At 42.1% G+C, this 22,744-nt stretch overlaps 1 protein-coding gene across 1 annotated transcript in view; it reads left to right on the plus strand.

The window, feature by feature from the left end:
- Positions 1-9,043: 9,043 nt before the first annotated feature.
- The window catches only part of CDC123 (cell division cycle 123), a 56,087-nt gene continuing 42,386 nt past the window's right edge, over positions 9,044-22,744 (plus strand). The window contains exons 1-4 of the mRNA XM_082842951.1: positions 9,044-9,155; positions 13,966-14,037; positions 20,053-20,110; positions 20,365-20,397. Of these exons, the coding sequence (XP_082699077.1) occupies positions 9,082-9,155; positions 13,966-14,037; positions 20,053-20,110; positions 20,365-20,397 (237 nt within the window). The 5' untranslated portion in view covers positions 9,044-9,081. The remainder of the gene's footprint in view (positions 9,156-13,965; positions 14,038-20,052; positions 20,111-20,364; positions 20,398-22,744) is intronic.

A 22,744-nucleotide genomic window follows, 5' to 3' on the forward strand; every position in this document is an offset into this window, starting at 1 on the left:
TTAAAAACCTTAATGTCTCCCACTTGGGATGAAATGATTTCCAAAACTATCTCCCAGACACTAGATTTTTGTTTACATTATCCAACTTTCAACATTGCTCACAGTTATGTTACTATAAAAACTCCCTAAAATCACTGACGCATAAATGAATGAAGGAAAAGAGTGCAACTGGCTGGCTAAGTCTAGAGAGCCAACCTGTTTCTAAGAATCAGGTTGGTGTGGGGCCTGCTTAGGCTTGTTCTGAAGAAGAGTTCCTCGTCTACTGGTCTTTATCTAATTAAGTTAAACTCAATTTCAAAATAACCTTGGCACAAAGTTAAAACATTCACACTTTCTGATTTCAAAACTTACTGTAGGGCTTCCCTGGTGGCGCAGTGGTTGAGAATCTGCCTGCCGATGCAGGGGACGCGGGTTCGTGCCCTGGTCCGGGAAGATCCCACAGCCGCAGAGTGGCTGGACCCGTGAGCCATGGCTGTTGGGCCTGTGCGTCCGGAGCCTGTGCTCCGCAACGGGAGGGGCCACAGCAGTGAGAGGCCCGCGTACCGCAAAAAAAAAAAAAAAAAAAGCCACAGTAATCAAGATGGTGTGGGTACTGGCACAAGCATAGGCTATATATAGATGGATAGAATTGAGAGTCCAGAATTAAACCCATAGATGTACAGTGAATTGATTTTCAACAAGAGGGCCAAGAGAATTTTGGAGGAAAAGAACAGTCTTTTTAACAAATTGTTCTGGGACTAGATATACACATAGATAAGAATAAAAATGAACCTTTACCTAATACCATCTATAAAAATTAACTCAAAATGGATCAAAGCCTTAATTGTAAGAGCGAAGATTATAAAACTCTGTGAAGAAAACATAACTTTAAGTCTTCATGATCTTTGGTTAGTCAATTGTCTCTTAGATACGACACCTAAAGCTCAAGTGACCAAAGAAAAAACAGATAAACTGCATTTCATCAAAGTGTGAAACTTTTGTGCTTCAAAGGATACCATCAAGATAGTAGAAAGATAACCCACAGAATGGGAAAAAAGTTTGCAAATCTGATAGAAGACTTGTATGTGAAATATGTAAAAAACTCTTACAACACAATAATTAAAAGACAAATAGCCTAATTTAAAATAGGCAAAGGATCTGAACAGACATTTCTCCAAAGAAGTGTATACAAATGGCCAATAAGCACATGAAAATATGCTCAACGTCATTAGCCATCAGGGAAATGTAAATCAGCACCACAATGAGATACCACTTCACTCCCGCTATGATGATTATAATAAAAGGGATAATGACAAGTGTTGGTGAGGATGTGAAGAAACTAGGACCCTAATATATTGCTGGTAGGAATGTAAAACAGTAGCTGCTTTGGAAAACAGTTCCTTAGAAGGTTAACCACAGAGCTCCCATATGACCCAATAATTTCACTCATAGGTATATAACCAAGAGAAATGACACATAGGCTCACACAAAAACTTGTACACAAATGTTCACAGCAGTATTATTCATAATAGCTCCAGAGTGGAAACAACCTAAATATCTATCAATTGATGAATAAATAAAATGTAGTGATTCCATACAACAGACCATTATTCAGCCATAAAAAGGAATGAAGTACTGATACATGCTACAACATGGATGAACCTTGGAAACACGCTAAATGAAAGAAGCCAGCCACAAAAGGCCAAATACTGTATGATTCCACTTATATGAAATACCCAGAAGAGACACATCCATAACACAGCAAGCAGGTTTGTGGTTACCAGGTGACTGGGGGAGGGAGGGACTAGGGTATGGCATTCCTTTGGATGAAAATGTTCTGGAACTAGTGATGACGGTGGCACATCTTGTGAATACACAAAACCTTCTGAATTTTATAATCATGAAGGTGAACTTTATGGTCTGTGAATTACATCTCAATTAACAACCACCACCATTGCAGTCTTAAAATTCCCAACAGGTAAGTGTGTAGGATAGTTGGGTTATTGACTGTCACCCTGGGTCCAAAGGCTGACAAAGCCCAGAAGACCAGTTTGCAGAGTTCTGCTCTGGACTCAACAACACTGCGTTGCTAAACCACGCAACCATTTTACTGTCCGCTTGGTGCGCATTTTGTCTGATGCTCAGTACGTATTTATGCTATATTATTAAAACATTATGAACATTGTCGCTCGCACATTATTTTGTGGGCCAACTCAGGAATTACTCTGGCAAAGAAGCGAAATTTGAGGCCTGAGGTGAGGAAAGATGACTATATGCTAAAGAAATAAAAATGCCCACTTAATGAGGATGAGAGGAAGAAATGCCTGTACATCTTCACACTCACTGAAGCAGAGTGAAGGGGGGAGAAGGGTGCTAATCTATACAGAGTGATCAGGAAAGGCCTCTTCAATTCGGTGACAGTTGAACAGAGGCACGAAAGTAATAAAGTAGTAAGCTACACGTACGTTTACATACTTAGAGACAGCATGTGAATTATAAGCATACAGCGTAAGAAAACAGGCAGCTATTCCTTTGAAAGTACCCCACACGGTAATTTATTAGGTAAACTTTTAACTGGCATTGGTTTACATCAGACAAACAGTTTACATCATTACAGGCAATCACAGTAGAGTGCTGCCCCAGATGAAAACGAACCATAGGTTAGTTACATAAACGGCTGGCTACCCGTCTCCACCTGAGCGTTCTATATCCAGAGAAAAGAACTTTATCCACCTAGATTTTTATCTTCTAGATTTCCATTCCCTTCTATTAACATATACATCAGAGAAGGAAAGTTTCCTCCACTTCTAGTTCTGACATTTAAGAGAAAGTAACTCTCAGGCAACCAAGCCACCCCATTTAGTGCACAATATAGAATCTGTCTAGAACGGTACAAAACACTCGGATTAAGTCAAAATTTCTACCTCCTTTAAAATGACGTTCCGACTCAAACTTTTTTTTTTTTTAAACATCTTTATCAGAGTATAATTGCTCTACAATGGTGTGTTAGCCTCTGCTCTACAACGAAGTGAATCAGCCATACACATACATATATCCCCATATCTCCTCCCTCTTGCATCTCCCTCCCATTCTCCCTATCCCACCCCTCTAGGTAGACACAAAGCACCGAGCTCACCTCCTTGTCTGACACAGACTTCTTAAAAGCAGAGAACTGCAGTCCTTAAAGGTACACGTGCCACCAGAAGAGCAGATAGGCAGAGCAAGATAACCTCTACTTTCCTCTATGAAAAGATTCATAATCTGGATTCCCAGGAGACAAAATGTCAGTAACACCTAATTTAGAACAAGAGGTCCTCCTACGACCCCCATGTGAGTATCTTTAGGGGCAAAGGGGCATCTAGTTCCTTCAGATTTACATGACACTTTAAGGCATTTATGTTATCTGCTGGGTTCCCTAATGTTTCTCTTTACAGCTGCCCTCAGATTTTCAAAGGGATTGTTAGTGGGCTAAAAAGGGAAAAAGCCCTATTCTGAAGGATGGTTCCCCATCCACCCCTCTTCATCTAAATTAGCTAAACTCAAGTACAAAACAGTCCCAGTAATTAAAAATCGACCCTCAGTTGGCAAATGCTAAACTATTTATAAGCAGTTGTTTCAAACAGACTGTATTTTAAAATGTTTAAGCTAAAATGTTAGAGGTCTAGAAAAACAAAAAACAAGCTCCAGACATAAATTACAAAAAAAGAAAGAAAAAAGTGGCTAACAGGGCTGGGCCTCTCGAGGGTAATTACTTAGAATGCAATCAGCCCCAAGGGGGAACAGTATTCTCTGGCAATCTATGAACTGTGTTAAAAACAAAAATGGGATTAAAGAGTGATTTCAGAAGTCTATTCTTTACCACGCGATTCCCAAAATGTTCAGGATTGTGCAAGCAACGTCAAAAGTATTACTGAAACAGAAAAAGAACATTATTCTTAGCACCATTTCAGAAACAGAAGCTAAATAGTGCGGTGTGGGGCTGGTCACCAGCACAGCTCTTCAGAGACCAGACAGCTCTCCACGCCCGGCTGCATGCTTGTCTTCAACACCATTGTGACACAGCTTTCCTAAGCCAACCCCATGCTATTTCGAGATTTAAAAGTAAAATTTAATTTGGGCTTCCCTGGTGGCGCAGTGGTTGAGAGTCCGCCTGCCAAGAAAGGGGACACGGGTTCGTGCCCCGGTCCGGGAAGATCCCACATGCCGCGGAGCGGCTGGGCTCGTGAGCCATGGCCACTGAGCCTGCGCGTCCGGAGCCTGTGCTCTGCAACGGGAGAGGCCACAACAGTGAGAGGCCCGCGTACAGCAGAAGAAAAAAAAAAAAAATGTTATCCATTTCGTTAGCTAGAACTTAAGGTCATCTGCATTTTGCTAATAGGTGTATGTTATACGTAAAAAAACCCACAAAACCCCCCATGTACATAACGCTGAGTGTTCTAATTCACATAATCTGTTTTAACCTACTTTGGTTTGAGCAGAGAAGGTCTATGATGTGTCAGATGTGTGATTTTTCCAGGGCACAAAAAACTCCAGTGAAGGAAAATGTCACAGGATTCTTTGAATTCCTGTACAGTGTCGGGCAGCAGCGTCTAACTAGCTTTGTGAGCGTGGGCAGTTCAAAAGTTCAAGTATACAGCAAGTGCAAAGTGACCACTATTCCTGCCCTGGGGACCTTATATGCAAATAACCAGAAGGGCAAATGCCTGCTAGAAAGATAATGCAATACCAGGGTTTTTTAAATGAGGCACAAATCACATCCACTTGGGAGGCAGGGAAAATAGAAAAGACTTTTAAAAAGCTACTATTAAAAGGTAGTTTGATACTAAGATATGATTTAGAGACCAAGAAGGCAGGGCAAGCATTCTGAGTAGAAGGAACCACATGAACAAAAGCAGAGATACTAACTGGGGGAAGGGTTGAGAAATCACAGGAGAGTTTGGCAAGCCCTGGGGCTCTCAACCTTTCCCTCCCTTTGCCCTCCAAAACAAACAATCAAAAAAAAAAAAAAACCAAACAAACCCCACATATAATGGATGATATTAACAAACACATTTCCAAAGGCTTACACAGATTCGGCTGGATGCCCACCACTTTCCCCCAAATTTGCTGGCAAACAAAGCACTCAACAACCTTAACCAGCAGGCCACAAACTCCTGCTGCTAGGCACGTTCCTCTTGGGTTTAGCACTTACAATTCTCCACTGAAGGAAGGAAGATAAAAGATTACATTTTCACAAACTTGTGTATTTGAGTATTAGGAACAACAGCTGGATTAAAGTTAAGTGGGAGTAAGATTCAAGAAGTTAAACTGAGAACCGCAAAAGTCAGGCTGTAGGGTTTGCGCCCAGGCTCTCCATCATTCACGTATTATGATACCCGAGTCCCTGCAGCTTGCTGAGCTTGCAAAGTGAAGCAAAAATCAGAGCGAGAAATCACACATTGGTTAATCTCTCCCAGCTAATAGCTGAGTATTGTAAACACCATCTATACTCAACCAAAGATGTAGGAGCTCAAATCGTAAGCAAAAACTTCTGATTGACGAATGAAGGTCAGGCAGTTGGAACAGTTTAATAATTGAATAGAGAAATCAACAAGGCAACTTGAAAGAAATTAAGTGGGAGATCAATTTTTGCAAAAAATAACGATTGTGTTGTTAATAGGCATGTCTAAAATGCTATTCTACATTCTTTCAGAAAAATTACACAGAAAAGCCACTTGATTTATAATGAACGAAGTACCATTAGTTTTGTTATATTTCATAATCTTGGTTAAAATCATAAAGCTTCAAAAATTTTAGTTTTTTTAAAGATAATATTTTGATCAGTCTTCTTTCGTACCATCTATGGTAAAATTTTGGTAACCACATCAAATGGATTAACTTTAAGTGAGCTTTTCTTTGCTGACAATTAACCTCACATAACTTCCTGCAGGTACTTTGTTAATGATGCAAAGCCACTGAAAGCTTTCTTCTTTCTTTTCTTTTCTTGTAGGTGTAGGGGTTGGATGGGCAGGGAGGGACTGACATGTTACTGAAATTATACTTGGTGATTTATGATCATTAACCAAGTGATTTACAATCATTACCTTTAGTTCTGGTTGAGCAAGAGTGAACTGATTGAATTACCCCTTGGAAAAGTTAACTGGCTACAGCTACAGAGTAACAAAACCAGTAAAGAACCTCTTCATAATTGCCCAGGAAAGAGATAACATAGTTTGGACGAGGGTGGACCAGGAGCAAGCAGATTTAATTCCCTGCAGATGAGACTTTTTTACTTTTCCTAAAACAGTTTCTGGGGAAGGGTTTTCCAAAGCTAATTCCAAGAAGGAGATGATCTGAAAGAAAACTGGGAGAAAGGGGTGGTGCAGTGTTCAAACTTGGAAACACTGAGTTTGAGATGTCGGTAAGATATCCCAAGTGGAGAAAACCAACAGGCAGTTGGAAACACTAATCTACAATATTAATTATATTATGGATTCAGAGAAGGAAATGTTTTTTCATTATTTAATTTGGAATTGCTCAATTACCCCCCTATCACTTTGGTTACAGATATTTTTCAGCCCTCACGAGAAAAAGCAACTATTTCCACTGTTGTAAAGGTTTCATTGAAGAAACTTGATTAATATAAACAGTTGATGGCTAAATGAAGAAAAGGTAAACATGGTGGCTAATAAATAATGAAAGCGGGGCTTCCATGGTGGCGCAGTGGTTGAGAGTCCACCTGCCGATGCAGGGGACATGGGTTCATACCCCGGTCTGGGAAGATCCCGCATGCCGCGGAGCAGCTGGGCCCGTGAGCCATGGCCGCTGAGCCTGTGTGTCCGGAGCCTGTGCTCCACAGCGGGGGAGGCCACAGCAGTGAGAGGCCCGCGTACCGCAAAAAAAAAAAAAAAAAAAAAAGAAAGAAAGCGAATTTAGCTGTACCCATTCAAAATACTGGAGTGTCTGTTTGTAATATCAATTTATTCGATGCTGGTTAAATGTGTAACAAGTTACTTAAAATCAGCTGTGAGTAATACTAAAATGTCAGCACTTCTAAAGTATATAGCCTGAATAAAAGACATCTGCATCAAATCCCTTCCCTGTAGTGTCTATATTTAAGTTTACAGACTTAGCTGCTTCTTTACAAATAACTGCAATTCTCACCTCAACCTCTACATGCAAGTTTCCTGGGCTTCCTCCCAGACTGACTACGTTCCCAGTTTCTACTTTCTCCTATACATCTATTAATTCCTATCTTCAACAGAAAATACCTTACCCAAATTAACCCCATCAGTGCTAACATTGCCTTCAGCTGCAACTTGTTTATTTCTAGGTCACATCAAAAACAAATATTTGAGTGACCACTCCATCCGGTATCAAGTCTCTCTTAGACCTGGCAGCCTGGCACCATTCTCCCAGCATCTATGGAATATTGCTTCTTTCCCCCATCAAAACAGAAAGGATTGCGTAATCGTGGATCTCAGAAGTGCTACCGACCCACTACCGCCGCCCCTGCCCCAACATACTCTGCAACGGCAAACTCCATTTACCTCCGCTTTGAAAATGTATGTTTAAAAGCTCTGCTCCCAATTAAACCACTTAGGAACACTTTTTGAGCAAAACAAAACAGGAAACAACGCATATTCCCGGTGTGTGTGGGGGCGGGGTTCTAACGCCTAATGGGCAGAGAATCCTGTAATTATACGAATGAATACCTTTCTAAAGAGGCTTGTAATCGGTGGGGTTCTCACCTCTTTCTAATTTAAAACGACTTAAGATGAGCCAGTAAGAATGTGCAATTTTAAGGAGCTATCCGAAATGTGCGCCCTTAGGCAAAGGTGACTGGGACAAGCCCAAGGCACGTAACCGTACGAAGCAAGGCTAGGTTTAAAAGGCGTTTCTCAGCACCTAATCATTTCTCTTTTCATTCATTTAAAGAAATAAATAAAAGCGAACTTTTTCGTTACTCTACTTTCTGACCGCCATCTGATACGCCCTTACGAAAGGAGTAGGGAAAACAGACGATAGGGTGATAGGGGACGGACGAAGAAGAGGGAAAAAGAATGGTATAACAAATTCGACTAGCATTCCTTAGTCTTGTGAATCCAGCATGGCATGGGTACGGACACGATCTGGCTGTGTTTTTGCAAGCTGCTACTTTTGAGAGGCTAGAATAAATGAACTTGACGCTCAAAGGCGACACCTCTCCTTTCCTCTGTTCTCTCAAATCTACCTCCTCTATTCACCTCCAAAGTCCAACTCCCCAGGACCGTACAGACGGGCTCGTTCCCTCTCTCTCACAACCCTCCCCCACCAGAGAAGCGGGGCCATGCCTCCCTTTGCAGATGCCTCCACCACTGCACTCACGCTAACATTTCACTGATGTTTCCTACTTTCTGTACCCCGAGTAGCCCAGCTCTTCCACCCCGGTTCCTGGTTTGCCTCTGAACCTGCCCTCCTTTCCGCGCCTCGCGGGACGCGAGCTGGGTTCACAGCCGGGGAGACGCGCTCCGCTGCCGGCATGCTCCAGGTGTGCTCCCTCCCTCCCCCGCCAAAGAGACCCTGCACTTGATTGGCCCGCGCCGAGTTACCTACTCCCAGGCGTGGGGCGAAGGGATGGGTACTCCTTTAGGATGGGGGAGGAAAGGAGAAAGCACGGGCCCAAGGCAGCAGTCTCAGGAGATGCTGGGCTACTGCGGAAGCCGCAGGCGCGCCTCGCGTTGATGAGAGAGGGTGCGTGCTCGCCCCCTCGCGGCACCCGTAGCACCCCCGCTGGTGACCTAGCCGCAGAGGATTACCTTCCGGGGCAGTGCGCGGCTAGACGAGAAGAGGAGCCCTGCATTTACAATCCTCGTCTCAACAGTTTCGGAATTCCTCTCCCGTGGACAGAACTCTGTGTGTGTGCGTCTGCGTGTGCGTGTGAGTGTACCCTAAGAAAGCATGCCCCAAGATTCTTTCTCTCCGCTCCTTCTTCGCTCCTTCCTCCTTGCTTAATAGACCGGAAGTGTCCTCTCACCAAACCAGCTCGGCGGGCACTTCCGGGACGGGAGACCAGGGTTCCGGGAGGGTTCTGGTAGGAGAGGGAGAGGCGGCGGCGACGGCGGCGGCGGGGGCGGCTGGAGGATGAAGAAGGAGCATGTGCTGCACTGTCAGTTCTCCGCGTGGTATCCACTGTTCAGAAGCCTCACCATCAAGAGGTGAGACGAGAGGGGTTACGCCGAGGCAATGGGCAAAAGGGGATTGCGACATTTGGGGCGACTCCCAGCTCCATAAAAAAACTGCAGGCCTGGATGGGAGCGCCAGGGCCGAGATTTCGACTTCCTGGTGGTATTTCGGGTGGGGAGATGAATGAAGTCGATCCATGTTTGCTGTGCCCCCTGTTGTGCATCAGGGAGGGTGCTGGGGAGGTAGAAGGGCAGTGTCGTGGCTCAGTGAAGGTCAGAAGCGTTCTGAGGAGCAGATGAAGCTAGTTTAGGCTTGGGAGTTCACCTTAACTGCCTTTAGAATTGCCAGAGGGGGGAGGTGATCAGCAGAACTGGGTAGTCTGGACTCTGCCACTGACTAACCCGCTGGGGGACTTGATAGTTTTTGGTCACTATCAAATGAGAACAATGATACAGACCCAACTTCAAATTCCATTGTGAAGCTCCAACATGATGGTGTAGATGGAAAGCATTAGTAAAGTATACTTATGTGTTGTTAGGGATGGAAGCCGTCTGAAAGAGAAGTGGAACAGGATTTGTTTTCTAGTTCTCTGGCCCACAACAAGGAATCTATGACCAGTTTGCAGGGCAAGCAGAGGATTAACTGTTTTCATCCTTCACCCGGTCATTCGAGGTAATGTAGGCAAGGCAGCTCGGAGAATATCCTCAAATGTTCAAAAGCAGTCATGACATCTGGAGCGTGATGCAAGGGTAGGCTTTCCCACACTAAGGCGGATAGATCAAAGAGCTGCGTATCCACGGGTAGGATTTTCTGTCTTTTGGCGCTCCCCCTTTAGGCGTAGATTGCCACTTTTTTAGATATGCATCTTCCCTTTTCATTCTCGGTGCAGAGAGTGTGAATACAGAGAGGGAAACTTTTGAGATCCTGAGTGTTTGGACAAGCCCAAGGAAATTATTCAAAAGACAGTTCTTTTCTATCCTGTTATTCATACATAGAATCAGCTCCCAGTTATCCAGGGTGTAATGGAGGTTAGAGCATCTCGCAGGAGCTTTGCATTTGAAGATGGTTGAAGGCACACCAAAACAGAAGGAAGAGCTTCAACAGCAGCAGTGGACTTTATCTTCTTATATGATGTGCCAGTCCTTCATTATCTTGCATAATCAAAAGAGGCTTAGGGTCTGAGATGATGCTAGAATTATTTATTTTGTATTGGTGTGATAGAAGGTATATTTGTGAGCCTGGAGTTCACTCGAAACTGCCTTGTGCTTTGTGTGCAGGCACCTTTGTCACCTCTGGCGGAGTTTTTCTTTGCCTTCAGCAGTAAAGTATAATGGTTAAGAATTGGACTCCAGAGTCAGGGCCATCTGTCTGGCGTGGAATTTTGGTTCCACCAGCATCTTGTGCAAATCGCTTAATCTCTCTAAGCCCCATCTGGAAAATTGAGAAAATAGTAGGATTGTCATGAGAATTAAATGAGATAAAGCATTAAAAATGCTTGCCACTGTTTCCGGCATATAGTACAAAAAGCTGCTCATTGTTAATGTTTTTGATTTAATCAAAGCTCCATTGAAGCAAAATAATTTTAGTTCACTTAAAATGTGTACCATTCATGTGAAGCTGGGAGTGAAAAATAAACCAAGGGGTGGGATTTTTTTTTTTTTTTTTAACCAGTCCACAACTAAGCTGTGTTGCCTGAAAGTATTCTTTCCTCTGTCTTTGAACTGTAACTCTAGTTAGTTCTGTGGTGTCATCACTGGAACCCAACATATGGCAGGATGTCCCTCCATGACCCAGGTCGTTCTGGTGGAGTTGTGTTAGGTTTGTCATGGTCATTGTCAACTTTAATGCCAAGAAACCATATTCTGGTTATTGACTCAGCCTTATTATTTGGTGTTTATTAATCAAGGTTCAGAGATGATTATGGAGGAAAGAATATAGAATCATTTTTTGACATGTTCTAGAACTTTGACTCAGGCTTAAGAATAAGTAGCTAGATGACTTTGGGCCATCCACTCTCCTTTCTAAATGTTTCTTTCTTCAAATATGAAAGTTATAAATAATCTTTTAAAGGCCCCTTCAACCTCCATTCCATTAGATTAGCTTGTCTTTGTGTATAGAATTATATCGACTTGATGGGATAGGTACTTTGTCATTAAATCTTTTACATCTTTCATTTGGGCCTCATGGAGTCTTGCCTGCATCGTGGATTTCAGTGACTGATTTAAGCTCTTTTTCGACAGCCTCAGTAGCTTTGGGTCAAGTACGCCTGGCCATGACTTATTTATGGCCTCAATCTCTCAGGCATGGTTCCCTTTTCTTCAGAATTTTGGTGGCCTTTGGTACATCTGCACTTGGTACAGCACTTATCATATTGTACTGTGATTTTTATTTTTCTTTTGTATCTTTTCCCACTCCTAGGCATTCAGTTCTTAATGGAGTCATCTAGGATTCCTCCATGACTTAGGTAACATAATGCAAGGTCACGTCATTAGGGCGACTTTAGAACTGTGACAGCAGGACTCAGGGACTCATGAGAACGATGCAGAATCTAACTCGGTGAGGCTCATACATGTAAGAGTTGTAGACCCTCCAAATAGGAAAAATATGCAGAGAATTCACAATGGAATCAAACAGTAAATAGATGTTTCAAATCCAGTCAAGGGATGATGCAACCTGGAGGGAAAGTCAGGATTCACATCAGACTTGAGAATTAGCATAACTCAGAAACAAGGGATGTGGACTTGGAAATCATCGATTTGGGGACTCAGAGATGTTACTGGTATAGAAGAGGGCTCTCTCTGCTCTTATTGTGGTCAGGAAAATCACCCTAATGTCTAGGAACCAGCATCCCTGCCGATATTTCTAAGTCTCAGGCCCATGAGAAGGTGAACTTCAAATTGTCTTAGGAAGGTCATGTCTAATTCTCTTGGGCTGACATTGTTGGGTAAGTATCTTTAACCCCAGGAAGAGCTAGAATTATATATAGAGGTGATGAAATTATTCAAACTTGACGGTTTTTTCTCCTGTTAAGTTTATTTAATATCCTTAAGAATTTGCCTTTTTGAGAACATTTGGCATATGTATAACAGGTTAGCCTTGTGTTTCCAATTTAAATTATGTAATTGGTTTAGAATTGTGATATGATAAAAGATATAAGAAAATTTTTTAAGTTTTTCAGTTTCAATTGGAATGTTTGCAAGAACCTTAGATTCACTGTGCTTACAATTTAATTCACTGGTTTTGTAAGAGTTAAATACTTGGAAAGGCTTACCTGTAATTAGACAATTGACATATTTAAAAAGAAAGTTGAATAGATTATTTTTACAAGAGTTTAAAAATTTAAAGCAACTTTTAAGTTTCAAAGACTCACTTGAGGGCTTCCCTGGTGGCGCAGTGGTTGAGAGTCCGCCTGCCGATGCAGGGGACACGGGTTCGTGCCCCGGTCCGGGAAGATCCCACATGCTGCGGAGCGGCTGGGCCCGTGAGCCATGGCCGCTGAGCCTGCGCGTCCGGAGCCTGTGCTCCGCAATGGGAGTGGCCACAACAGTGAGAGGCCCGCATAACGCAAAAAAAAAAAAAAAAAAAAAAAAAGACTCACTTGAAATTTCATTAAAATTTAGCAGATTTACAAATAGAAGAATAAGATTTGGTAGTTGAACTTAAAAGCCTGGAGAAGAAGTAAGCTTTCGAATGTGAAATTGTAATTTTGATAAATCAGATATTAATTTCTAAAACTGAAGTAGCTCATGAATAATCTTTCCTGTGCACAAAATCCATCTGTAATGTGCCAAAAAACTTATTCAATAAATAAATGAAGCATACTGTTATAAGTCAATTATGGTCTCTCTGAAAGCAGGCCATAATCGTTTTCAGTTTTTAAAAAATACATGCCTCAAGATCAAAGTAATAGCATTTTAGGTATCTGTGGCAGGATTTCTGATGATTATTACAGAATAAAAAACCAAATTATCCCATAGGTTTTTTCAAGTGATATCAAGTATGGCTTTGCCATCCCTTTTTTTTTTCCCAAAAGAAAAAAACGTATTTAATAAACAGTAACACAAGTGAATGTTTATAACATGATCAGTGATTATTAAATAGACAACAAGATGATGGTAAATGAGGCTTGTATATCAAATATAAAGAATAAAGTTTATTCATTTATTTATTTAGGCATTTGATGCCTTCCCATGCAACTTTCTAGTTTTCTCACATAGGCTTTGCCATTCCTTAATTATGATTGTCTGAAACCAATTCAACTGAAGCATGCCCAGGTAAGCAGCTGTGTACTCTGGTGATCAGGTGAATAGAATGCACATCCAAACGTACCGTGAATTCTTAGCCTTACACACTCATTGCCAACCAAAGAATGGTTTCCACATCTTAAGCCTGCTTCCTCCCCATATCTTAGAAGGTGGTCAGATGCTGTTCATCTTCTGATTTGTTGCTCATTTCCTGTGTTGCTGCAAATACCTGCAGGGCTCTAATTTCTTAAAGGCACATAACCCTTGTACTCAGAATTCTTCTGAGCTTGTTGCTTTCATACTGTGATTTCAGTCCAGTTCTTTGGATTTGGCTGGTTTTTGTCTCTTTATCACCGAGACAATGGGGTAATTATATGCACCTAATTTAGTTTACCACAGTATTTATTCATATTATCCTAATTTCCAGTCTGCTGCTGCCAAGTGTCCATCATTAACATTTCCCACTTCATATTAAAATAAAGGGAACAAGTAAATCAGAAATTGAGTTTTGAACTTTTTTTCTCTGCTTATGGTTGGTCTTTTAAATTGATGCCCTTTTTTTTGGTATGTGCATTTTGTTTTTGTTTTTTTTTTTTAGTGTCATTCTTCCACTTCCTCAGAATGTGAAGGATTATTTACTTGATGATGGAACTCTGGTGGTGTCAGGAAGGTAAGGCATATCAGAAAAAAGTTCTTTAAATTTTAGCATAAAGAAATTTGTAATGATTAAATCTCAGCAATTACCATGTAAAATAAGTACATTAGCTTTGGCCCCATTCTCTCCCTTTTTTCCCTAGTTAAAATTATTTGCTGATCTTTGTTCTGTATTCCTTGTCAATGCTCAGTTGATAAGATTTTCAAAATTGAGTACTTCCTCTACTAATAATTACAAGTTGTGAAATTGAGTAATTCCTTTCATCTCTACTTTTAGAAAATGTGTATGATAACTATTCCTTTTGTTCAAGTAGTTCCTCTGTTTATAAAGGAAAGTACCATGCTTCAGTGTTTTTAGTGCAAACTAGAAAAAGTTTAAGAATCATACTTTAATGTCATTCCTATTTTTTCATTCAGGTCTCTGCTCAGAAGTCATGTTATCTAAGTGTTCTTCCTTCTCTTTCCTTTCTGAAGTAGCTTAATGGTAACCCTTACTGATAATGTCACTCGTTTTTTTAATAGAATTCTAGGTTGGAAATAATTTTCCCTTAGAATTATTAAAAAATATATTTTTTATTGAGATAAAATATACATAACAAAATTTACTATATTAACTATTTTTAAGTGTACAGTTTAGTGGTATTAAGTACAGCTATAATGTTGTGCAACCATCACCACCATTCATCTGCAGAACTCTTGCCATCTTGAAAAACTGAAACTCTGTACCAGTTACACACTGACTCCCCATCGCTCCCGTCCACCAGCCCCTGGCAACCACCATTCTACTTCCTGTGCCTCATACAAGAGGAATCACACAGTACCCTGTCCTCCTGCGGCTGGCTTATTTCACTCAGCATAATGTCCTGAGGTTCATCCATGTTACAGTATGTGTGAGAATTACCTTCCTTTTCAAGGCTAAGTACTGCTCCATTGTATGGATACCACATTTTGGTGCATCACTTTTTATCTCCTAACCTCACTTTATTTTTCAGTATAATACTTATTTCCATCTGACATCATTCCCTTAGTGGTTCTATTAGAATACAGTCTTCATGAGAACAGGGACTTGGACAGTTGTGTTCCCAGCTCTTGGAACAGTGCCTGATACACAAGAGGTGCTTGATGAACGTTTCTTCAGTAAATGAACTCAGAAATATAATTAGAATTGTGTATGTTTTCAGTAACACTAATTTTACCATAAATATGTATGTGTGTGTATGTATATTTTGGTCTGATGGATCTTCTGTGCAGCTTTCTAGATTATAGTTCTGTTTTTGGTATTCTCAACCCCTTAATAACCTGAAAATTATTAATTTAGAGCCTCATTGACTTGGAATAATTGCAGGATAAGGAAACAGAATAGGTAGGTGAGTGTCAACCTTGGGATATTTACACACGTAACTTTATTATTTTTAAATATAGAACACTTAATAAGCTTACATAAATGGGAGTGTAAAGCAAATGCCTCCCGCTGTTAGAAAGGCCTGGGTAGATTTCAGTGCTCTGAGCTTGTGGAAGAGCTCCTGTGATGTGTTTCGTTGGCCAGATGTGTGCATGAACTTCTGGCAGAGGCAGGCCTGTTAAACACTGTTAAGCAGTGTGATACAGCACACAGCACTTCACTCTGCTCTCCAGTAACGCACAAATCAGGTAGGGACCCTGCCTTTTTGGAGTTGACAGTTCAGCTTTGTATTTTCTGGGAGTCAGATAGCACAGTGCTGGTCTGTCAGTCACATTGCCTAGGGCTAAATCCTATCTTTACTCATTTCTAGCTCTCTGTGCCTCAGTTTCCTCTTCTGTAAATAGGGTTGTTGCAGGGATAAAAGGAGATAATGCATAAAATGTTTAGCCATAAATATTTAATGTTTATAAATATAATAATGCCTAGTACATTGTATGCTCTTAAGAAATACTAACTGTTCTCACCATTATCATTAATCTCAGTCCGCACATTAAACAAACACACCAGTAAATATATAAGTGAAAATTGTGGTAAGGGCTGTGAAGGAAATGGGGTGATCACTGCCGTATTAAATTACTGGGAGTGGGCTGGGGCTGAGGATTTCAGGGAGGGTCAGGGAATACCCCAGAGAGGTAACTTACGAGCCTCTCAGTTAGGAAGTTTGGGTGGAAAGCAGTCAGTTGAAGGGCAAAGGGAAGAATCTTCAAGGCTGAGGGAGCAGCATTAAGGAGGGCTCTGAGGCAGGGAAGATCTTGACGTGCTTGGTTTGGTTATCATTGCCTGCAGTTGGTGTAGGAAAGGAGGCTGGTAGCACGCATTTCTGGTGTAGACAGTGATTCGTTTTCATTGCACGTTATTGGGTGCCTACCATGAATTGGGTGCTGAGCATGCTACTGGGATAACAAGATGGGTGTCTGGTGTACTGAGCAAATAAACCTTCCATTTAAAACAAACAAACAAGAAAAGATGGGTGGGACATCCTGCCTTGGGAGTCCAGGCTTAGTTAGTCGCCAAGTCAAAGATGTAAATAAATAGGTGCCCGTTTTTGGAACAAAAGCACCCAGTGTTCTGTTAAGCCATGTTTTTGGAGTTGAAATAATCATTGTAAGCTGGGGTGATGCAGGGAGTTTGTACAGAAGAGGTGGTGCCTGACCTGGGCTCACAAGTTGGGTCGGATTCAGGTGGTTTGACTCAGCGCTCCCAAGTAGGTGCCAATCCTCACTGTCTCCTTTTGGCCCCGGGAGTTCTTTCTTTCCTGATCGTCTCCCTTAAGGAGAATGACAATAGATGCCAATTATAAAACACATGTTCGATTCGTTCATGTTTTGAATCTTCACAACTCTGCAGAGTAGCTACTGTCATCCTGGTTTTATAGGTGGGATTCTGGTGCCACGCTCGCGACTAACAGAGGCAGAACTGACATATTCTGACAATGTCTGTCTGCCTCCAAAGCCAGTGCTCTCACATTTCCCACGGCTTTTAGGTACCAGCTCAGTGCTAGCTGTGATATAGAAAACAGAGAATACTTCTAAATATTAACATCAACTCAGTCCTCAGTATTTAGAGGTTTACCTTGGAAAGCAAGTCTGGTGAACTTGCCAGTGTATACACTCCATCATCTTTTCCATTTCAGTGACACATCCCATGGTAGGAATTGCAATAAGTTTTTCTGAAGAACTGTATGAATACACCGATTACAAATATGTTTTTTTAAAATGTATTTTGTTATACTAACAAAAACCAAAAGTGGTGTTTTAGAGTGATAAATGCATTTTCAAGTTCATTGAGTACCTTTTGTGTTGTTATTTCATGATAGTCATCTGTATTGCCTAAAGTTAGTGACTTAAAACGTGACCATTTTATGTGTCAATGTTTGCTCAGCTGGGTGTTGAGAGACACTTCTCCTTGGGTCTCTGCATGTCTTTTGAGCAGAGGCACTGACAGCTTTTGTTCCTGATTGTCTTTTCAAAGACGTTTATGCAGCAGATAGCCTTGGAAGATAGAGATAGTGTCTCTCCCTAGCAGAGAGCAGGCTTGTTACTGTCTAGTACAGATAAAGACAGTGTCACCTCTTGGGTCAAAGACCAGCCAGGTTTACCTGCAGCTCATTATAAAAGATGAGATTCTCTAAGTTCAGGGTTCCTCAATTGTAACACAAACCTGGGTCACTCCTTGACCGGGGCGTGAGGGGCCAGAGGGAACTGATTCGAAGATGGAGCTCATGCTTTGTACTGTGAGTGAGAGTCCTTTGTTTCTGACCCAGGAGTCCCCTGTCTTCTGCCAGAGTCCATGAACTCTGGCAGGCTAACTTGTTAGCTTGCAAGTGGGGTAAAATCCCAGAGCCTCTGTAATGCTCGACACTGGGCAAGTCTTCTGTCGGTCTTGCTGAGGTCGCTCTTGCGGCTGTAGTTGTCTGGTGGCTCGACCATAAAACTGGATGGTTTTAAGATACCTCACTCATGTCTGGCAGCGGACGCTGACTGTCACCTGGGCTTCTCTTTCCTTGTGATTTCTCAGCCTCAGACTCAGCTCCTTTACGTGGTGGTGGCAACATTCCAAAAACGGGGGCACGGAAGCTGTAAAGACTTGACACCTAGGTTCAGCATCACATGGTGTTGCTTGTGCTACATTTTGTTGGTCACAATGAGTCTTGAAGCCAGTTTGAATTAAAGGGGCGGGAAAACAGATGCCATTTCTTGATGGGAAGAGTGGCAAAGTCACCCTGCAAAGCGGCATGTCAAGATGGGAAGAATTGTTGTGGCCGTCTTTGTAAATACATCATCAGAGTTTCTTGTTTTTCCCATTCATTGTGATGTGTACTTGGTGGGCTCTTTCGTTCTAGAACAGTTAAAAATATTATGTCTTTGATCATTTCCTCTTATTTTCTTGCTTCTCTTTCTGGAACTCCTATTATTTAGAGGCTGGGTCTACTGGATTAATTCTCTGAATTTTATCATTTCTTCCCTATTGTCTGTCTTCTTAGTTTTACTTTCTGGAAAATTTCCTTGATTTTGCCGTTCATTCTGTTGAATTTTTAGGTTTCGGCTACCACGTTTTCAGTTTCTACAAGTCCAACCTTGTCCTCTGGCCTCCTCTCATGAATGCAGTATCTTTTATCTTTGAGGATATTTATGATTTAAAAAATTATTTTTCATCTGGTTCCTGTATTGTCTTTATTTCATCCATGTACCTTTTCTCTCTCTTTTTAAAAACTCTTTTCTCATCTTGGAGCCTTTCTTTAGTTTTCTCATGATTCTAGGCCTTTATTCATATTTAAGAGTGAGGGATGGACACACACACACACACACACACACACACACACACACACGCAGAAACTTTGTGTGCCTGGGTGGGGCTTGTTGACTAAGAGTGCCAGCAGTCAGCAGGTATTGATGGAAGATTCCCAGATGACAGTTATTTGTGAGTCTTTCCCCGGGGGTTTTCCAGTGTCTACAGAGATGAGTCCTCTAATCTGTCTGTATTGGGGGAGCAGGGAGGGAGGAAGGGGACTAGAGGTCTCACTGTTAACACGACTTCCACTTATGACTTCGTCGTATTCTAGCATTTCACCCCGATTTTCCTCTAGGGCATTAAGGACCGGAGCCCTTACCCGGTTTGGTCCACGGAGGAGGTTGAGTTGCTGGGGTGTGCCAGCTGAGGACAGCTCGGCGTGCCTCCCTGCCCCCTTCACGGACTTCACTCAGGTCACCCCTTTTGAAGCCAGAGCTGTGGTCCCATCGTGTGTGATGGCTCCAGGGTCTGCCTGTTGCCAACTGGGTACCCCCGCCACCGGCTTTCTGTTTTCCAGACTTCTGTTGTCTCTTTTCTGCAGTTGTCTCCTCTCTGGTGCTTTTTCCCTTGGGATCTTTTAAATCATTTTAGTAGCATTTCTAGAGGGAGTTCTTCATAGGCCTGGGCAGTGTTGCTCCCTCTGCGGTCTTTCAGCCCTTGCTTCGCCCCAGGCGGTAAGGATTGGCTGTTAATGGCCCTTTTCAACACCCACTCTGCCCACTGGCTCCTTCTAAGACAGCGTGTCTGAGTATGTCTTTCTCTTCCTCCCCCATGCCCTCCAGTGGTGCCAGTCCAGATCCAGGGTAACTCCTGCCACCAGCCCACACGCGCTGTTTTCACTATGTAAACAAAAGACTTTTGGCTGCGCCCGCAGGGTGTCCAGCGGTTGCACGGAACAGCTCCTCCAGCAGTTCCTTCTGTGGCTTCCTTCATCCCGTCTAGTCTTCCCTGTCTTGGGCAGCACTTTCTCTTATATCGGGATTGAGACTGGATTCTTAGTGTCCTCACAGGTGGAGTTTGAGTTTTTCTTTTCCTTGTTTCTAGTGATTTCTGAGAAGAGGGCAGGAAGTTTTTATTCCGCCATCTCTTATTGGACGTGTATTCGCGTTAATTTCATGTTGGTTTTTATTAGTTTCTGTCTCAAAAAGTGAACTTTCCCTAACATTATCCTCCAATTCTAAGGCTTTTTAAAAAATATATATACTCAGCACACCTGCAATTATGACTGCACAGCACCAAAGCTTTCTCTTGCTCAGTTTAAGTTTTATGTTCTTCCAGGGAAGATCCGCCAACATGTTCTCAGCCAGACAGTGATAATGAAGCAGAAGAAATACAGGTTGGTTCAAAATAATATAACTGTTCCGTAACGTGTTCTAATCGAAATGTTCTCTGAAATGGTTCTGGCTTTGAGATCTTAGCATAGATTCAATCAAGTGAGAAATTACATGAAAATTTCCCTTGGACACATACTTTGTGTTCAGGAAAAGCTGTCTCCTGTGTATGGGTGATTTTTAGATGGGGCACTGCTTTTTGGAAGCCCAGTACACTGTCCACATTTAACGTTCTGTTTCTGTCCTCCTCTCCATGCAGTGGTCGGACGACGAGAACACAGCCACGCTTACGGTAAGAGCCTTGAGGTGTGGGGACCACCTCACGCTGTCCCCCTGGGGTGCTTCCGGGTTTCAACACAGATCACTCTAAATCCCCATTTATTCACCTTTTCAAGCTTTTATGTATTATTTTGAAAAATAACTTAAATCACTGTTTACAGGCCAACATGTGCGCCCTTTTTTCCCTTTTATTTTTATTTTCATTTTTAAAAAAAATACACCTTTAAAAATAATAAATAAATAAAAATAAAAAATACACCTTTATTTTATTTTTTGGCCATGCCATATGGCATGTGGGATCTTGGTTCCCCAACCAGGGATCGAACCCGTGCCCCCTGCATTGGAAGGACGGAGTCTTAAGCACCGGATGGCGAGGGAAGCCCCTCCCTTTGATTTTTTTATTTTTAATTTATTTAATTTATTTAATTTACTTATATTTGGCTGCGTTGGGTCTTCGTTGCTGCACGCGGGCTTTCTCTAGTTGTGGCGAGCGGGGGCTACTCTTTGTTGCGGTGCACAGGCTTCTCATTGCAGTGGCTTCTCTTGTTGTGGAGCACGGGCTCTAGGCACCAGGCTTCAGTAGTTGTGGCATGTGGGCTCAGTAGTTGTGGCTCGTGGGCTCTAGAGCGCAGGCTCAGTAGCTGTGGCGCACGGGCTTGGTTGCTCCGCGGCATGTGGGATCTTCCCGGACCAGGGCTCTAACCCCTATCCCCTGCATTGGCAGGCGGATTCTTAACCACTGTGCCACCAGGGAAGTCCCTGTAGAAGTTGATTGAGCATGTTTTAGTCTTTCAGGCTAAGAGTGTTGTCAAATTCAACTTAAAATACGTTTTAACAAAAATCTTTTTAAAGGAATGAGAGTATTTCTAAAAATATGGGAGGCAAATGAAGCTTCTCATACTTTGAGATAAAAGCGAAAGATTTATGTAAAATTGCTTACAAATAAATGTAAAGGCACAATAAAGGAAACTAGTTGTAGAGGAGGGTATATTCTAATGCAATTCTAAATAGGAGATATTTCTGTTTATTTTGATGGAAGAGATATGATGTCCAGGGTACAAGGGAAAAAAAGTGCAGGTGCCTAAACATTTCCTTAGGTATAAAAAGTGTGCCCACACATGCAGAAAAGGCAAGTTTACATGTTTTATTTTACTCTGGATATCACTCAGGTCAGTTCCTCTCCTTTTATGAAAATTCTGTTCAGTTCAGCATACATCTTAGCTTTTGCCCATATTCAGCGCCCTGTAGTAGGTTCTGTGAAGTAAATAAAGATGACTATGATTTGATTCCTGACGTTAGGGAGTATATAAACCAGTGAGGAAAGACGCTCCAATTTGGGGGTGATGACAAAGTGCTGTCAAACAGAGAGGACAGGGCTTCCCTGGTGGCGCAGTGGTTGAGAGTCCGCCTGCCGATGCAGGGCACGTGGGTTCATGCCCCGGTCTGGGAAGATCCCACGTGCCGCGGAGCGGCTGGGCCCGTGAGCCATGGCCGCTGAGCCTGTGCGTCCGGAGCCTTTGCTCTGCAGCGGGAGAGGCCACAGCAGTGAGAGGCCCGCATACCGCAAAAAAAACAAAACAAAACAACAGAGAGGACGGTTACCACCAAGGGCATCTAGAAATAATTCAAGGGAGAAGTGATATTTGGCCTGGATGCTAAGTGTAAGGACGATCAGTATCAACTCATGTTTTTTTAATATAGATAGATAGATACAGAAATTAATAATGCGTGTGTGTGTATTTACCAAACTCTGCTTAGCTCTAAAAGTGACATAATGACATCATGGTGGCAGTGAGCACACCTAGTGCCCTGATCTTGGTGTCTAAATAGCATTCTCCACTAAAAGGAGTTGAAGCTCCTTGAGAAATTAGAGAATGGGGGTGGCATGGTAAAGATGAGCCTGCAAAAACTTGTGTCAGAAAGTAAGAATGATGGGTCATGACACAGAGGACCCAGAAGTTAGCCTGAATGGGCTCCCACTGGCCCCATATGTGAACATCATAACAAAACAATAATAGTAATGGAGTATAACCATTGACTAAAATTAGAATCCATGGTCCCATATTGACATAAACAAATGATTAAATTAAATAAATGGAGCAGAAGAGAAAGCCCTTCTTTATAGTAGGAAAGACACCAACTGATAATTGTAGAAGGAATGATAGAATTGGAAATCACCATTAGCAACCATTATAGTAATAATTGATGGAATAGATATTAAAACTCATGGGTGAATATTTGATGAGGATACTTGAGTATTCTCAAAGTTATGTCCACCAAAATTACTTACTAGTTGTAAAGAGAAAAACAGTACCTTCACAGTGGAAAGAGCTGGCACCAGTGTGACCAAAGTTAACCTT

This window comes from Leucopleurus acutus (genome assembly GCF_964270905.1).
Source record: "Leucopleurus acutus genome assembly, chromosome: 1".
Classification (NCBI taxonomy): Eukaryota; Metazoa; Chordata; class Mammalia; order Artiodactyla; family Delphinidae; genus Leucopleurus; species Leucopleurus acutus.